This window comes from Vanessa cardui, chromosome 17, assembly GCF_905220365.1.
Source record: "Vanessa cardui chromosome 17, ilVanCard2.1, whole genome shotgun sequence".
Lineage (NCBI taxonomy): Eukaryota > Metazoa > Arthropoda > Insecta > Lepidoptera > Nymphalidae > Vanessa > Vanessa cardui.
The window spans coordinates 5,064,198-5,081,926 of NC_061139.1; the positions used below are offsets into that span (position 1 = coordinate 5,064,198).

Sequence of the window (17,729 nt, forward strand, 5' to 3'; positions counted from 1 at the left end):
ACAATGTCAACGTCAAATTAGAAACGTCATTTTTTGGCGAGTTGTTAATTTGTCAGTTGTCACTTTATGACTGTTACCTGTGTCAATAGTTTGTCTATAATAATAAAAATCAACATTAAAATATAAATGAGATGTTCTATTTTTACTAGCTAGTAGATGGCTAGACCTAGATTTTATGGTATTGGGAAGAGTATAAATTAGTTTTGTTTTATTAAAACAATTAAAGTCTCGCGAGTGACATTAAAATAGCATTTAAATATTGGTAATTAATATTAATGGATTTGCGGTTTGGTTATCTCTGTTAGTTGATGAATTCATTTGTGATGAATAGGACAAAGTGTAATTCCAGTAAAATGGCGAAAACACCTGAGTTTAACAATGAAACTGAGATAAGTGCCGACGTGTATCGTCTTATCACAAACGAAGATAAACCGCCAGATATAAAATATGGAAAAGAAAATTCGTGGGTTGCCGGCGTTCAAATGTTTGTTTCGTTTTTGCTTGCTGGATTTGGCATGGTGGCGGCGAGTTTGTTACTGGATGTTGTACAACATTGGCAAGTTTTTGAGCAAGTGTCAGAAGTGTATATACTAGTGCCAGCATTGCTGGGTTTAAAGGGAAACTTGGAAATGACTTTAGCATCGAGGCTTTCTACTCATGCCCATTTAGGCCACCTCGAAACAAGCTTAAATTCATTAGTTGTAGGTAATTTATGTCTTATTCAATGTCAGGCTGTTCTAGTAGGATTCCTGGCAGCAATGGCAGCCGTAGCTATGGGCTGGATACCCAAAGGACAATTTGACATTCATCATGCAATGTTGCTTTGCGCATCCAGTGTACTCACAGCTTCCTTTGCTAGTTTTGTCCTCGGTTTAATAATGATTGGTGTTATAGTTGTTTCAAAAAAGCTAAATATAAATCCTGATAATATAGCTACACCTATAGCAGCTAGTCTTGGAGACTTGACAACATTGGCACTATTGTCTTGGATAGCATCTCTATTGTACAAGTCTATTGGCACAAGTGTAGTGCTACCATCTATAATTATCATCGCCGGAGCTATACTTGTGCCACTGTGTGGCTATATTGCATGGAAAAATAACTTTACTAAACAAGCTTTAGATGAAGGGTGGGTTCCTGTTGTATCTGCAATGGTCATAAGTAGTGCAGGAGGCCTAATACTGGACTACACAGTATCCAATTATAAGGGTATAGCTGTATTTCAGTTAGTGATAAATGGTATAGGAGGTAATATGGCTGCTGTTCATGCATCAAGATTGTCCACATTATTGCACACTGGTCAGAAAGAAGGTGCAGTTATAGGTAATACAACAAAATTGTTATTATTGATGGTAATACCAGGACAATTAATTTTCATTTACACAATAGGTTATCTAAAAGCTGGGCATACTTCTTTAACTCCCATATTTATATTAATATACATGTCTGCTGCATTATTACAAGTATTTCTTCTATTAACTATAAGTCACTATATTGTTATATGGATGTGGAAACTAGGTTTGGATCCTGATAATTCTGCTATCCCATATTTAACTGCATTAGGTGACTTATTAGGGACTGCACTGTTAGGTATAGCTTTTCACATCCTTTATGCCATTGGAGACAAAGATAGTGATTTGGGTGACTGACATATATTTATTTTTCAATTTGTTAACTATATTTATACTTTCTAAATTTTACTGTACTTAAGGTATGTATTGTCTTTTCTAAAATATTTATTTTATGTGTAGTTTTTAACATTACATAAATTCATAGCAATACTTCATGTTGGTGCTAATAAAATATTTTCATATCCCAAGAATATATTTTTTAAAGAAAAATGTATCTGTTGTTTACCTAATATTTCAAAATAAATATAATTATTGTAATAAAATAAATAATATGTGTAGGCATGTAACTTAATATGCAATCTGCTAAAACTATTTTTTGTATAGATATAAAACATATGGTACTTTATGTAATCGGATACAAATATGGTTATGAAAACTGAGCTTTTTATCTTTGTTTTTACTGTTAGAAATATGTTATTGTTATATTTGATACACAAAACTTATTATCAAACTAATTTAAAAACATTATGTACAATTTTAAATTGAATTTATATTTTTATTTCATGGGTGTAGTAAAATTTATTATACCTTAATTTTGTTACTTTTTATGTTTTTCATTATAAACCTATTATTAAGGTATTTAAAAATGAAAGAATTGTTTTTATTCAAAACCTAATAGGTACTTTAAATTTATAAATAATTAATTTTTCACTTTAATATGTTAATTTATAACTTAACTTCTAGTAACTTAATATTTTAAATACTTTTACTGTTAAATGATATTTAATGGAATATGAAATAAATGTGAGGCAATGAGTATCAACCCAATCAATATACATGATTGATATAAGGTAACAAAGTTTTTAATATCATGAATGCAACAAATTTCTAATTTAGAAGTATATTCTGTGGTTTTAATATAAATTTATGTAATATATTGCATCAGTTATATTATTATTGAGTGAACTTTATAAGAATAATTTGTAAATATAATAAATAAAACAAAAAAGGATGATATTTTTTGTTTAATCACTTATTCTAAATTTTTACTTCACTTCGCGCAATCTTCTTACTGCAGACCTGCATGATGAAGCAGCAGTCGTAGAGAAAACCCAGGCACCTCCAGCTACAGTTCTCTTACAACGCTTGCATGACCAGATACCCACACAGCTACGCTTCATGGCATCCTAGAAAGTAACAAAATAATATTAAATTTACCTTAAAAGTAATAATTGTATTTAGTGGAACAAAAAAAGGAACCTAGCCATTTCAGTTATTGTGGAATAAAATAAAAATTAGATAATTTTATCCCTTGAATAAGAACACTAATATTTAAATTAGAAAATGTCACTTTCAAAATTATGAAATTGATTCTTAAGAAATAATTATGAACAGCCTATAAGTAGTGTAAATAAATATGAGAATTTAGAAGTTATTATGACCTGATAAATATAACATTTAGCTTCGATTAACTGTTTATATATATTTCATTGAATCCCTTACAACATCTATCTTATTTTAACATAGCTTAGATTGTTCACAATAATACATATACTACAAAACATCATTCTATACAATTATTTGGAATGTACATTGATCTTAGGTTAGAGTTATAGGACAACTCCAATGATAAAACAAATTCTATACAAATCTAAGTACCAACCTTTCCACAGAAGGAGCAAGTATATTTGGCGTGCTGGGTAACTTCCATCTTTTTGACCATTTTACGCAAGGAAGCACCGTAACGTGTGCCATATTTGCCAGTGATTCCAACCTTTTTGGTACGCTTTGCCTGAAAACGTTAAAATCGACCTATGAACATAACATCTCACTAACGCCGGGAAAAACACACAACTCTGGAAATATTAACTCCACATTTTTAAGCACTCTTTACGATGTAAATAAAACCAATTATTAACACAAAAAAACTAAAGATGTAAGAAGTAATTTCAAATTAAATTCTCACCATTGTGGAATAACCTGCCTAACACAACAGTTGACAGAAAAAGAGAAACATTAGTCTCTTGTCAAACTGACAAGTGATCGAATATTTCACACAGATTATGTCGAGTTCATAAGTTTTCTATGCAAGTGCAACACTATTGGCTAGTAACACAATAATTTATTTCTATAGTCAGGATAGAGTTATTAAAATTACTGTTAGTAACAGTGTCGAATTCTGTTCTTACAGAACCCTAATAATAGTATTTCGTGTAGTGTAGTACTACTACTTCTTTTTTTTTTTTTTGGGATATTGATGTTAACATAACTATTAATATCGCAATCTAAAATTGTTTATATTTCTTCATACAAGCTGCGCGAGTATTCATAAATATTTACCTAAATTAGCAACCATATCATGTTTGTAATTTTATTATTATAATTCGGTTGTTCTTTCAGTACTGTTATTAATAATTAATGATAATAATCATGTCGAAACAACAATGTCGATTTTTCATTGATTATTCATAGTGGTTATATATTTATTTATATCGTTGGCAAACGATAAAACAAAATCAGCTTTGTACAAGCCAAGCAAAGTCTATACAATGTATTGGCTAATATAATGTTAATTTGAGTTTTGGAAAATAGTTTCTTATGTTGATTGCTTGCAAGAAATTCCGAGAAATGGTTGTCCGTTGAATGATTTTTATTAATTTAAATATATGTTTTTTTTTTTACAATATAGACTGTATCTGCTTATTACATGTCCAATATGATTAAAAAAATATATTTGTAAAATAATTGTAACCTCTGTATATTTACTTTCACCTATGACATATGTCAGTGTCATTAACAACATTTCTATTTCAACGACCTACAAGTCGGTAAAGGTCGATCCTTAGGGTATACATTATAACCGTCCCGACTACCTGGACGGCGAGGTAAAATTTAAAATCAGAAATGCTGCGAACGATTTTAGTACGAAACCAAATTTTAAACGATAGCCTGAAAAAAGCTATTCGGAGTAATGTAGCCAGATGTTTGAGCACAGAGTTGACCAGGAGGAAACAACCAAATAAGTAAGTTTAAAACATTTATATGTTTTAAATTTTGTACACAATTTAGCATATCAATAGTGTTCTTTATTTTTCATCTAGTTTGTGTTAGATAAATGCTTAAATTATACAAAAATGATCGCATCTTGCGGCGCGAATTGCATAACCAAAACGTCAATCCCCTTACCTTGATAATTGTCATTGCCAAAACATGTGTACCGGCATTGCAAATTAAACCTGTTTTACGACAAAATTGTTGTATCAAATGTTAGATTTTTTCTACTTCAGATATAAAGTGATAACTCCCAATTCTACCACAAATTGAACACAATTATACATGCTGAAATTGAACAAGATAATAATTTAATAATTCCAAATTTTCCTTTTATTCAAGCGGATTAGTCAGATCTACATTTAAAGTTATATTTTGCAATAACACATTAATGTGCTAACATTAAATAATATGTATAATACTTCTGATCAATATGTTTTTATATTGAATACAACATATAAGAATTAATGTATCTTTACTCATTATAGAATTTTAGAGATATCAGAAAAGGGAAAAAGCGTAACTTCAACATGGAACGTCCAGATGAGGTACTACTCAAGCCTTCCTTCACATTCAAAGGTGAATCTTCCCGCTCTTTCTCCTACTATGGAGAGTGGTTCCATTGTCAGCTGGGAAAAGAAGGAGGGTGATAAACTTAATGAAGGTGAGATTGAAAATAATAAACTTCTACATATTCATATAAAAAACCGTTAGTCTAGTCTAGGCAGATAAAAAACATAAAAAATATCTAGTCAGTATAGTTTATAAACACAAATTTATATATACAGGAAAATGTTCTTCACATTAAATAATACATTTATTAGTTATTTCTTTAGAAAGCAATAATTTTAGTTGGATTTGACATTACTTGTCTTGATTTTGTTTTTGTTATCTTAGACATCATTCTTATCTACATTCATCTTGTGCTTATATAATCATTATAGTCTAGTTCATGCTTGTGTTTTAAATTGAATAGCTGTATTATATTACTTGAAATTCTTTAATTAAAATGAATATAATGTGTAACTTGAGCTACTAAAAATTTCTTGCTGATACAATCAATTTTAGACATTCCTATCAGACATTGTAACACCACTGGTTAAATTCCTGTAATTTGATTGATGAAAGCATATATAATATTTCTTTTTTGATTTAAATAACTATCAAATGGCAAATAGACCATGTGATGGTACATGGACACCATTGTTTACAGAAATATGTAGTTTATGTGCCCAAAACCAAATATTATTGCCTTTTTGGCAGTAGAATATCTAATTGGGTAGTACCTATTGGTTGTCTTTTGCAAAGCTAGAGCCAAAAAGTAATCTAATTAGGTATGAAATAATATGCATTATAACTAACTGAATAAAATATTATAACTAGCTATCAGCTTATAATAAAAAAACAAATTTGATTCTTTATCTTGTAAAGCCTACATAAAAATCTTATGTTTCATTACTTTTTTAACAAGCATTTATGCAATGTATAAACATTTCTTAAATACAAATCTTCTGTATGAGTATCCCCCAATTCTTAGTTATTCTACCACTACACAACTATAGAAAATAGCATGTCTTGGTTTTAATAATCACAAGCTAGAATAAATAAATAGAAATGCTTAAAATTATTTGTTCACCATTTATATCTGTTGTTGGTGCCCTTGTTTTGCTAGGAATAGTTAATTTTCTTATCTTACTGTTGTCTATGAGTACTACTTATCCATTTTTTTAATAATTAAGAAAAAAAAATAAATGGATCTACTTTAAAATGTTATCATTATGTTAATTCTTAATCTAGTACACTGTTTCTTTTTATGGTTTTTAGAATATGGCACTGATAGTGTACAAAGATATCGAGTAGTAAATTTACTTACATTGTTGATACATTGTGTCTTCCAATATATTTTAATGAATTTTCTTGTGTTTGTTATTATTATACTCTTTAATATTTGTTTTATTTATTATTTTAGGTGATCTTCTATGTGAAATTGAAACTGACAAGGCGACAATGGGCTTTGAAACGCCTGAAGAAGGTTACTTGGCTAAAATTCTAATACCTGCTGGTACTAAAGGTGTACCGGTGGGTAAATTACTCTGTATCATTGTTGAAAATGCGTCTGACGTTGCAGCATTCAAAGATTTTAAAGATGACTGTAAGTATGAATACTTAATAAAGTTTGGGTGCCTGAATGATTATTACAGTATTTTATAAAGGATTTTTATCATAAATAAAATCATAGTGACTGTTAATTAATTAATTTTTTAATCATAATATAATACACTGTTAACACCTTTTTTGAATCAGTTTAATTTCGCATATCCATAACAGGGTTTGAATTTCGAATTTAAAAAATGCATGGGTTTCAAGTAATAATGAATTTCTTTTGTGTTGAATGTTTTCAATAATATAACAACTGTTTTTTATTAACACATGCCTGAATTAATTGTTTTCACAGCCACAGGGGATTCGAAACCAGCACCATCAAAACCAAAAGGTTATTTCATTTTAATCACATAAACATATTATTAAAATATCATTAAGGGCTATATTATTAATTTCATATTATAAATTTTTTTTTATGGTATAGGTTGGCGGACGAGAATATGGGCCACCTGATGGTAAGTGGTCACCATCACCCATAGACAATGACGCTGTGAGAAATATTAACTATTCCTTACATCGTCACTGCGCCACTAACCTTGGGAACTAAGATGTTATGTCCCTTGTGCCTGTAGTTACACTGGCTCACTCACCCTTCAAACCGGAACACAACAATACTGTCTACTGTTATTTGGCGGTAGAATAACAGATGAGTGGGTGGTACCTACCCAGACGGGCTCGCACAAAGCCCTACCACCAAGTAATAAATGTTTTCTTTATATATTATATTTGATACTGAATGGTTTTAAAACTATTTTATGATATGTAAATAGCTGCAGCAGCCCCACCTCCGGCAGCGGCCGCTCCGGCAGCACCCGCACCCCCGGTGGCAGCCGCGCCCGCCCCTGCCGCGCCCAGACCTGCGGCGGCACCGGCACCCGCTGCGGACCAGCACAGTCGCATCTATGCCAGTCCCATGGCAAGGCGACTAGCTGAACTTAAGAATCTTAGGCTCGGAGGTATTTTACTATCTAACATTGTCGCTATCAGTAAGCTAGTATACCTTTAAAGTAAAGTAAAAGTAACAGCCTGTAAATTTCCCACTGCCGGGCTAAAGGCCTCCTCTCCCTTTTTGAGGAGAGGGCTTGGAACATATTCCACCACGCTGTTCCAATGCGGGTTGGTGGAATACACATGTGGCAGAATTTCTATGAAATTTGTCACATGCAGGTTTCCTCACGATGTTTTCCTTCACCGCTGAGCACGAGATGAATTATAAAGACAAATTGAGCACATGAAACAGCGGCGCTTGCCTGGGTTTGAATCATCGGTTAATATGCACGTGTTCTAACCACTGGGCCATCTCGGCTCACTGGGCCATCTCGGCTACACCTTTGAATTTAACTAAAACGTGATGCTTTGTCATACACTTACAATATATTTAAATTAAATAATACATTTTGATATAAAGACGACCTCCATGGTCGAATGACGACCTCCATGGTCGAGTGGTGCGTACACCGGTTTTCATGGGTACACCACTTTGAGGTCCCGGGTTCGATTCCCGGCCGAGTCGATATAGATTACCATTAGTTTTCTATGTTGTCTTGGGTCTGGGTGTTTGTGGTACCGTCGTTACTTCTGATTGTCCATAACACAAGTGCTTCAGCTACTTACATTGGGCTCAGAGTAATGTATGTGATGTTGTCTCATATTTATTTTTTTATTATAAACGAGCACCCCATATGAGCCCCTAACCCTACTCGACAGGGCAAGGCTCGGGGCTGTACGGGTCTCTAAAGAGTGGCGATCTCTCAGCCGCGGCAGCCGCAATGCCGGCCCCCCCCGCGCCCGCGCCCGGCGCCACGTACACCGACATCCCGCTGAGCGGCATGCGCGAGACAATCGCCAAGCGCCTCTCCGCCGCCAAGCAGAACATTCCGCATTACCAGCTGTGCGCGACCGTCAACGTCGAGAAGCTTCTAGAAATGAGGAAGGACGTCAACGCGAGGCTAGCCGCTGAGAAATCTGATGTTAAGGTTAGCCGGCGTGCAGAGTGCATCTTTATGATTTAGCTGTTAATTTAACAAAAGTGTTGCCAGTAGAATCCATAATTAAATTTAATTAAATTAAAAAAAATAAGTTTATATAATATTAGCGAATAAAAATACAATTTTTTTTTTGTTCATTAATTAATTCCTCTGTTGTATGCATCCTCAGGTATCTGTAAACGACTTCATCTTAAAGGCAGTGGCCGCGGCCTGCAAGCGAGTGCCAACCGTCAATTCACACTGGATGGACACGTTTATAAGACAGTAAGTACAATTTGTTATGACAAAAAACTATTTTTATATATATATCTGTGTTAATAATATTACAATGAATGTTGTCTTAAATTTTCGCGATTATTACACATTTAAATAAAACTAGTTATAATCGATTTTAATCGCGTATATTAATTATTTTGGACATCCCGACGTTTCGAGCACTTTACAGCGTTCGTGGTCACCTTAGTCTACCCGTGACCGTTTAAATCCGTTATAACTAGTTTTATTTAAATATTACAATGATCTGCAGATTCTCTAACGTCGATGTGAGTGTGGCGGTCGCGACACCGACGGGTCTAATCACACCGATCATATTCAATGCGGACTCGCGCGGTATCATAGACATTTCCACCAATATGAAGGAACTCGCAGGCAAGGCTAAGGAAGGCCGCCTTCAACCGCATGAATACCAGGGAGGCACAGTCACTGTATCCAACTTGGGAATGTTCGGTGAGTGACATTCAAATATTTGAATTGCTGTATAACAGCATAACATACAAATACCAGCTGCAATGGTATATATGTAAGAATTGAATTATAGTCTAATTAGACCTAGAGGGCGCAGAGGACGCCTATAATAAAATGTCACTTCCTATCATAATCTCTGTGTCATTCAAATGTCCTTCACTATTAAGAGTTTGTTTTAAAGTTTGTGTGAATCGTCTCTGTTATCTTTTATAGTGTTATTTTTAGTTCTGCCCTCTTCATTTCCTTCTTAAAGATAAATGAACATTTGCTCCTTTAAATTTTGACATTTCTATAGTTTTTCAACGACATGATACAAGATCTGAATTGAATGGAAACAATTATAGATAATCTTGGTATTTTATATATGACTAGTTGATCTGAATAAGTATTTAATTATACCTAACAATCATTGGTAATGTTTCCAAAATATGTTAAATTATCATAAATGTATTGTTGTGCATTAGGTAAAAGGCATGTTATGTAGTACAGAATTGGTAGTTAATATAGCTTCCTGTTCCAGGTATCACAATGTTCAATGCAATCATCAATCCCCCGCAGTCACTAATTTTGGCCTGCGGTGGTCTGCAAGAGATTGTCATTCCTGACAAAAATGAGCCACAAGGGTATGTATAACATTTAGTTTAATATTATATGATATGCATACGCACAGTTATTTTAACCTAAACTAAATAGATTTAAAAGATAGAAGAAAAACAAATTAAATAGATAAAAGATGATTAATTATCTTGCTTAGGTCAATATATTTAAGACTTATTATTATAAAGGTAATGGACATCAATATTTTTTTTTATATAATATCACACCAAATTATATTTAAATCTACTTATTAAATTCTTTCAATAAATCTGTGAACTGCCAACCATATTAAAAAGCTTACTTTTGCCTGTTGCTGAAATGGCTTTTTTACAGTGCATGTTATAAAATAAGAAAATAGAAAAATAGTATTATTAATAATCCATTGAAGACAGCCAGACAGATTATTATTATCTAGATTGGTGACTCCGAAGTATGCGTAAATTTATTGCGCAGTATTATCACACCGAAATATGCCGGGAAATAGCGTCTCGTCTGTATTTCCCTTACGTAGACAGACGTCGTCAAAAGAGTATTGTTATCATTTTTGTTTTTTTTTATTTGCTATTTAGTGATTGAGGCGTGATTTACTCTGATAACACTTATCATATATTATTTTTTTCCTCATATACAAAAGCGGTTGTGTTTGATTATAAAGAATAATTTAAATTATCAATAATGGATTTGTTTATAAATAATTTTAATTCATATTTTCAATATCGTATGAAAATCATATGTTTGCCATTAAACGAAATTACTATTTCTGAACCAAATACCTACCTACCTAATACATACCTAACTTTTTAAATGATTTTTTACAGAGAAGTAAAGTCACACGACACGAACTATACATGTAATTAATATAATATATAATTATGACTTTAATTTTTATTTTTACAGCTTCCGACTCGCTAAGTTCGTAACATTCACCGCTTCAGCGGATCACAGAGTTATCGATGGAGCGGTTGGTGCCCAGTGGATGAAGGTCCTAAAGGAGAACATTGAGAATCCCGCCAACATCATACTGTAAATTTAGTTTCATTCAATTATTTCATTGTAGTTTGCTGATTGGACATTTTTTGTAATTGCGACAGATTCCATTATTGTCACTGCCGTTTGATTCACCATCGTAAATAGTATCATGACTTTGTAAGTAATTTTGTATCGTTTTAAAGTGGAATTTTGCACATATCTTGAACATGTTTTGGTACATTTAGTTCGATATTGATACATAATATTAAATACTCAGCAAATTATAATGAAATTAAAAACAATATGGCTGCCGTATCCTTCGATTTAATCATATTTTTCGTTTTTTTTTATTTATTTTAGCATCGAATCATTTAGTATAAGTTTTAATACTTTACAAACGAGTAGAATATAAATATATGTATAAGGACAATAGTGTTTTTTTATTAGATGACGGTAATATTTTTGAAGGATATGCAGTGAAAATTAAGGGACTATTTATTTAGTAATATAAGCTAAAACACAATGAAAATATTTATACATAACATAATCGATTATTAAAAATAATGTTATTTATATAAAAAGGTTTTATTTCATTTTGTTGCAATTTATATTGTTTTCGAACTATAGGTAAGAATACTTGATCATTTTGGTATTTTTTTTGGCGTCAGATAATGTATCTTGCCTTTTCAAACAATGTCTTGTTGCAGGGTTACGAATCGAATGTTAAAGTAATCCTAACTATAATATTATGCATTTTTGTATATTTATTTTGTCGTTTTTGGAATAGAGATCTATTTGTAAACACTTTATTTCGATTATTGTGAATTTAATAACATTTTGTTAAATCATTGGCTTTACATATATCGATGTAAATAAGCGATCGAAACGAGTTATTTGTTACCATCGTCATCGTCTAATGCTAGATGATTTATAAACGTTAGTGAAGTATATATGTATATAAATATATATATACATATTATTTATGAATAAAAAAATTGAAATTATTCTTTCTTGTTTATATTTTTGTTTTATTATTTATTTTCCTACTTTGAGAAGGAGAGTTATAATTTTAAATTTAGTATTCCTATTCTATAACTGTAGCTCTTATCTTAGAGAGTACCTGTTAGAGCGATTTTAAGTTATACGCAAGCTGAATATAGAGGAGGCTTTTTCTTTAAAATTAGTGTCATAACACGTATTGCACATATGATTAAAATAATAGATATAAGGATGTTTAAATTGACGTCATTTTTCTTTTTGAGGCACATAACAAAGAACAAAATATTTATTATATTTTTTGTAATTTTTCTTATCGTTGAAGTAAACAGCGAAAGAAAAGTTTATTTTAAACAATGACAACAACAACCAGTTAAGTATTGGTTCAAACAAAATATTCTCAAACTTAGGTGCATAAATTTTCTCAAAGTATACTTTGAGAATATTTATTATAATTATATATAATTGATTCTTTTTTATGTAAGAGGTAGGTATTTTTTGAAGACAGGGGTACTTTTAAAATTTTTCAATATTCTTTCTAAGGATCTACATATAAAATAGCCTGATAACAACTTCGTTTTATCATACATAGCCGCGTGCAATACGTTTTGCTATAAATAAAAATGGTCAATTAATGAACAGTAAAAGAATAAATTAATATTTGATAGGTCATGGCCGTAAACATTTTGTTACAGTTGCGTGCGAAAAAGGTTGGGCACGTCACGGACAGCCTGTCACGCCTCCGAAATGATCTAATTCGCTTATTTATAACACGAGTAATTAAATTTATTTCGTGTTAAAATAACAAGTAAGGTATAATTACGAATGTTTTTTGATAGTTTTCCATTAATAATTTTAATATCGTGTAGTTTTCAAATTAGTTAATTATATTTTTCGAATAAATCGTTTGTATTATTGTTGCGATTATTAAACATTTTTTAGCTTAAATATTTATCTCTATTTGTAGAGTGAGGTGTGTAGTTATTTTTTTTAAACGCGGCACTGTTTACTGGTTTACTATCCATCGGAGTATGACTTGCTTTCATTCGCACATGGATGTTTGCAATCCGTTTAATGCTTTTAGGGCTAAAAAAACATTTCTTATAATTAGGTACAGTACATCTAACTTTGTTTAATTTACCAATAATAATCAGCTTCGATACGGCATTGTTAAAAGTAACAGCCAGTGGCGTAGCTAGGTGAGGAAGGGCCCCGGTGCATAGAAAAAGAATTGGGCCCTCACCCCCTCTTTAACTAATAATTACTTTTTAAAATTATAGATACCAAATAAGAAATCTTGTGCGCAGGGTTATGTTTTTCTAGCTTCAGAAGCTTAAGGTTTAGTTTAGAGGGCCCCCTGAACTCCGGGGCCCTGGTGCACTGCACCACCTGGCCCTACGATAGCTACGCCATTGGTAACAGCACTATTCGATTTTATAGATATATTTATAAATAATGGCGGACGCTATAGAACCAGAATCCGAAACTGATATTCTGAAGCCAGTAAAGGAAATTCCTGTGGTGCAAGACCAGGGCGTCTTTAAACACGACACCGGCGATATTTACGACGGTTTCTTTGAGGCTAAGAAAAAAGACAGAAGCGTGAAAATGCACGGTACGGTATCATGTTTGAAATGAAATAAGGTACCTGACCCATGTAAGGCCCAGTGCTTAATAAAGCCCACGTTTTAAATAACCTAAATTACAAATTCAAACCGATTGAGCTAACATCGTCGAGTGTCTAACCTTGAATGGCCACCGTTGCCATAGCTACCGCTTCGCTAAAGCGAACCTGTAGGATTGTGCAGGCAAAAGAAAGCAGCGCGTGCGATTTCTAGTAGGCACTTATTAAATTTCGACGTACAAAAAAGTAAGTATTTTCAATATTATTTGGTGAATCTTTATTCTAATTATATATAGTGGTTTATTAGCATTTTATACACGTAATTATTACAATTTAAGTTTCAAATTAAAATGTTATACACGTATTTATTTGTTTTTGTTAAGTTACTCCTTTAGCCTAGTAAGGCCCATCTGTAATCTACATGGGCCTTATAAAGATTATATGAAATTAAAGCAGTTTTAAATTTTTATTTCAGTAGAATTATGGAACCAGTCAAAGAATTAGAACCTAAATTGAAGCCAAAACGTGCAAAATGGTCCGAGCACCAGATCACTTGTGCTGTGAGAGATATTACCAGTTTTCATCATTTTCCCTGTTGTCGATCCCTTGGTAAATCAAGCCATGTGTTATGAAAGGTGACAGCGGCTAAGTCACCTTTTATAACACTCATACAAACGCCATATATTTTTAAGATTAACACAGTACGGACAACAAGTAACAAAAGATCTATTTTGCAACAAGAAAGGTAAGCACATCTTCTACGAGGCCAAAAGGAAGACTAAAGACCTCCAAAGGCAGAGGGCAGAAATCTGAAGTGACTGGAAAAAATCAGCAGTCATTAGCTGGGACTTGGTTTTGTCATGCTTGCAAAGATTTACGGTTATTAAAAAGTTCCTATGCTGTTTATTTATTTTTATGTTTTGTCTTTAAAATAATGTTTGCTAAGGTAGATAACACAACTGTTTTGCACTACCTAAGTTTATTGTCCCAATAAAGTTTAATGGTGTAAATATTTTATTTAGTTTTATTTTTAACATGTAGTTTATTTTGTGTTAAGATATGATTGCAAAGATAATACTACATATTAATATTAAGATAAACATTATACTCTCATATGCCATAATAAGGCCCGGGTATGGCCTTATTAAGGAATAGTGGTCAAAATAAGGCCCAAAACTCTCTTTTTAATAAAAAGCTTATAGTTAATAGAAAACATTGTTTTTTGAATCAAAATAAGTATGAATACATTGATTATTAAATGATTAATTAAATTAACACTTTTGTTTTATTTGAACACTCGTATTGTTTTTTTTGTACTTAAAAACAAATAAGGTGGGCCTTACATGGGTCAGGTACCTTATGTCACCTCGAGTCTTACCGCACGCTCTACGCCTTTTTTTTGTATGTAAAAATAGTTCAAACGTATGGGAGATCGCAAACGATTTTTTAAATTGAAGTACTGATAAGTATAGCTCGCGTCATGTAAAAAGAACGCTAGCAGTCAACCTGCGCACTAGACTATTTATCGGTCTATTTGGTGGTATGAGGTGCGGCGGGTCAAGCGCCGCATGCTCGCCGGTGCGCTATTGGTTCGTCAGTCGCCCTTTGCTATCCACGTAGTGTCCACGTTACGTTTGTTCTCAAAATACCATCACGCAAAAAAGTTATTATTACGCAATGGTTTTATATAGGAAAGAAAGAAATAATATTTATGACGTAAATTGTTTTATGAAGAGAGGTGATGATATTAATGCAGTTGATAATAATTTATAACAATCTATAAAATGGTGGTCAGTTTTATAGATTGGCACAAAATGGTTCGAATCTAAATATTAAAAGGTTCAAAAGATTCGGAATTTCTTACTGTCTTTCTAACTAGCGGCAAAAATAAAAGAACTGAATAAAGGCTGCCTAGGGTGTGCCTATCAATATTTAATTTGCAAACCCGCGAGCGAGGCTACTTTAAAAATAAACAATATGCCTAGTACTTTCTTGCTCGATAGTACACATGCGCAAGCACACCCCCTCCGCTTTCTTCCAGCGTTCTTTTTACACGACGCGGTCTATAGTAATAGCCCAATTAAATACGTTATGGGGTATTTTTACTTATGAAATATTTATAATATCAGTATGAATGACATAGGTACAGTGGATGGAAGTCGTGGGTCTTGATAGATGACCGCAGATTGAAATCTGCCCAATACGTTTTAACTTTCAATTCTAATGTAATTACGTAGTTTGTATTCATAATTATACTAGATTGTTAATATTTGTTCCTTATAAATGTTTTCAAATAATTCGAAAATTGCTTTAAGCTTAAGTTATGATGTTTACGTTGATTTTAAAAATAAAAACAGTTTTGATTTTTACGTAAATAATAAAAAAACCGTAAAGCGTGGCAGAAAATCGATTGTTTACAAATCCGATGTTAATTTTAAAAGTCGATCGATCCTAAATACAAAATGCACTCAAGCAGTACAAAACGTTTTTGTCTTTCAACGCGGCTTAATGGAGTGCACCGCCATCCAATCCAGACATGTTTAGCGTCACGCCCTGATTACCCAAAATTATCTTTTATTTCCTATCGGACTATGGCCCTGTTTTAACATTAAGCAATATTTTGGAACGTAATAGTTTTTTTCTATTCTTTATTCCGGTAAGTTCAATATCTCACTGGTTGATGTTTTAGCGTTCAAACATTTTGCTATAATTATAATCGTGTATGGAAACCGTAATGAAAAATTTACGATTAAAAACGTAATTAGTGGTTATGTACTATGTACCCAAAATATACTTGCTGTGTTCTGAAGTTTTAGCCGTGTCAAATTTCGATAATACATGATAGTTATAAAGTTTATCCTTTATTATTTCAATGTTAGAATAAGGTATACATTCAATTGGACATATTTATTCTATGATTAATAAATGTATTTATGATTTTTTTTGATAAATAAATAAACATTGTTTATATACGTTTGTTTATTCACTATGATGATAATTTGTAATTTTATTTAATATTATTATTATTTAAGTCTTTTCAATTAAAGCAACATAAAATAAAAAATTAGTCAATATATTTATTATACACAACAAATGATCTAAATATATCGTCTCCCGATAATTTTTAAATTATTTTTTTGTTACCAGTCAATTATTTTTTCTTTTAATAGAATAGGTATTGAGCGTTTTTAATTTAAAAATCGAACGTTTAAAAAATCTATTGTATTATCTATTTATCTATTTAGGTTCTGGTGTTTACACAACAGCGGAGGGAGACACTTACTCCGGGACATGGGAGGCAGATCGTTTGGGAGCCAACGATAATGTCACCATTAAATACAGTGACGGTTCAAAATACGTGGGTCAGTTCAAAGATTGGTCGTACAGTGGACGTGGAAATTACTGTTATCCAGATGGAAGCATTTTAAGAGGAGAATTTAGTGAAAATGCACCAACTGGTCATTTGACTCTAATTGACCCTAACGGTCATATTTGGCTGGGCAAAGCCGATCAAGGCTACGGATGGTTTGAACCAACCAATCACTATTATGATATGCTGGAAAGATCAAAGGAGAGTAAAATAAAGAAACAGCGTAAAGAAATAGAGGGAGGTGTACGTTCCACCATTGAAACTTAATTTGTCGAATAGGGCGCTCACAATAATTAATTTAACTTTGTTAATAATATTAAATTTGTTTATTTCATTAGTTTGAAAATAAAAGATATATTTTTTAATTTTCATTTCTTATTGACACTGCCGTAGTCACGTTTTGTGTGTTTAGAGCAGTATAGGTTTGGGTGAGGTCACCCACTCATCAGCTATTCAACAGTTGAATCAATCAACTTAGCTTTACTGTAATCGACGACATAAATTTTTCCTGCATGTATGTCAGAGAAGGAAAATAGTATTTCCTTTTCAATCATAGTTATTTACTTTGTTGTTGAATATCTCGACAACGAGCAAGCAACGTAAATGAGAACGGAGATGACGTAAAGAATAAACTTCACCCCTTTTTGCGAGATGCC

At 32.2% G+C, this 17,729-nt stretch overlaps 4 protein-coding genes across 7 annotated transcripts; 3 read left to right on the forward strand and 1 right to left on the reverse strand.

Moving 5' to 3' along the window:
* Positions 1 to 43: 43 nt before the first annotated feature.
* Positions 44 to 2,112, forward strand: LOC124536873 (solute carrier family 41 member 1-like). Its single transcript, XM_047113520.1, has one exon. The coding sequence runs from the start codon at positions 309 to 311 to the stop codon at positions 1,647 to 1,649; it is 1,341 nt and encodes a 446-aa protein (XP_046969476.1). The 5' UTR covers positions 44 to 308; the 3' UTR covers positions 1,650 to 2,112.
* A 469-nt stretch (positions 2,113 to 2,581) lies between these two features.
* LOC124537076 (60S ribosomal protein L37a) lies at positions 2,582 to 3,680 on the reverse strand. Its single transcript, XM_047113789.1, has 3 exons — positions 3,538 to 3,680; positions 3,235 to 3,363; positions 2,582 to 2,758 (listed from the first exon to the last, which is right to left on the reverse strand). The coding sequence occupies exons 1-3, from the start codon at positions 3,538 to 3,540 to the stop codon at positions 2,618 to 2,620; spliced, it is 273 nt and encodes a 90-aa protein (XP_046969745.1). The 5' UTR covers positions 3,541 to 3,680; the 3' UTR covers positions 2,582 to 2,617.
* A 678-nt stretch (positions 3,681 to 4,358) lies between these two features.
* LOC124536761 (dihydrolipoyllysine-residue acetyltransferase component of pyruvate dehydrogenase complex, mitochondrial) lies at positions 4,359 to 12,089 on the forward strand. 4 transcript variants are annotated; one of them, XM_047113346.1, is made up of 10 exons: positions 4,359 to 4,594; positions 5,111 to 5,286; positions 6,592 to 6,774; positions 7,078 to 7,116; positions 7,556 to 7,741; positions 8,493 to 8,761; positions 8,943 to 9,037; positions 9,300 to 9,499; positions 10,038 to 10,140; positions 11,012 to 12,089. In XM_047113346.1, the coding sequence occupies exons 1-10, from the start codon at positions 4,476 to 4,478 to the stop codon at positions 11,139 to 11,141; spliced, it is 1,500 nt and encodes a 499-aa protein (XP_046969302.1). In that variant the 5' UTR covers positions 4,359 to 4,475; the 3' UTR covers positions 11,142 to 12,089. The 4 variants fall into 4 exon arrangements, with proteins under 4 accessions (XP_046969302.1, XP_046969304.1, XP_046969303.1 ...); XM_047113348.1 differs by having other exon boundaries at positions 8,541 to 8,761; XM_047113347.1 differs by lacking the exon at positions 7,078 to 7,116.
* A 1,415-nt stretch (positions 12,090 to 13,504) lies between these two features.
* On the forward strand, positions 13,505 to 17,349 carry LOC124536888 (phosphatidylinositol 4-phosphate 5-kinase 2-like). Its single transcript, XM_047113540.1, has 2 exons — positions 13,505 to 13,694; positions 16,949 to 17,349. The coding sequence occupies exons 1-2, from the start codon at positions 13,535 to 13,537 to the stop codon at positions 17,338 to 17,340; spliced, it is 552 nt and encodes a 183-aa protein (XP_046969496.1). The 5' UTR covers positions 13,505 to 13,534; the 3' UTR covers positions 17,341 to 17,349.
* Positions 17,350 to 17,729: the final 380 nt, after the last annotated feature.

Excerpts from the sequence above, each read along its gene's own strand:
- LOC124536873 (XM_047113520.1), top strand. The coding sequence starts at position 309 with ATGAATTCATTTGTGATGAATAGGACAAAGTGTAATTCCAGTAAAATG.
- LOC124537076 (XM_047113789.1), bottom strand. Across the intron at positions 2,759-3,234 it reads CTTGCTCCTTCTGTGGAAAG|GATGCCATGAAGCGTAGCTG; the intron begins GTTGGTACTTAG and ends GTTACTTTCTAG.
- LOC124536761 (XM_047113346.1), top strand. The coding sequence starts at position 4,476 with ATGCTGCGAACGATTTTAGTACGAAACCAAATTTTAAACGATAGCCTG. Across the intron at positions 7,742-8,492 it reads TAAGAATCTTAGGCTCGGAG|GGCAAGGCTCGGGGCTGTAC; the intron begins GTATTTTACTAT and ends CCTACTCGACAG. Across the intron at positions 8,762-8,942 it reads CTGAGAAATCTGATGTTAAG|GTATCTGTAAACGACTTCAT; the intron begins GTTAGCCGGCGT and ends ATGCATCCTCAG.
- LOC124536888 (XM_047113540.1), top strand. The coding sequence starts at position 13,535 with ATGGCGGACGCTATAGAACCAGAATCCGAAACTGATATTCTGAAGCCA. Across the intron at positions 13,695-16,948 it reads CAGAAGCGTGAAAATGCACG|GTTCTGGTGTTTACACAACA; the intron begins GTACGGTATCAT and ends TTATCTATTTAG.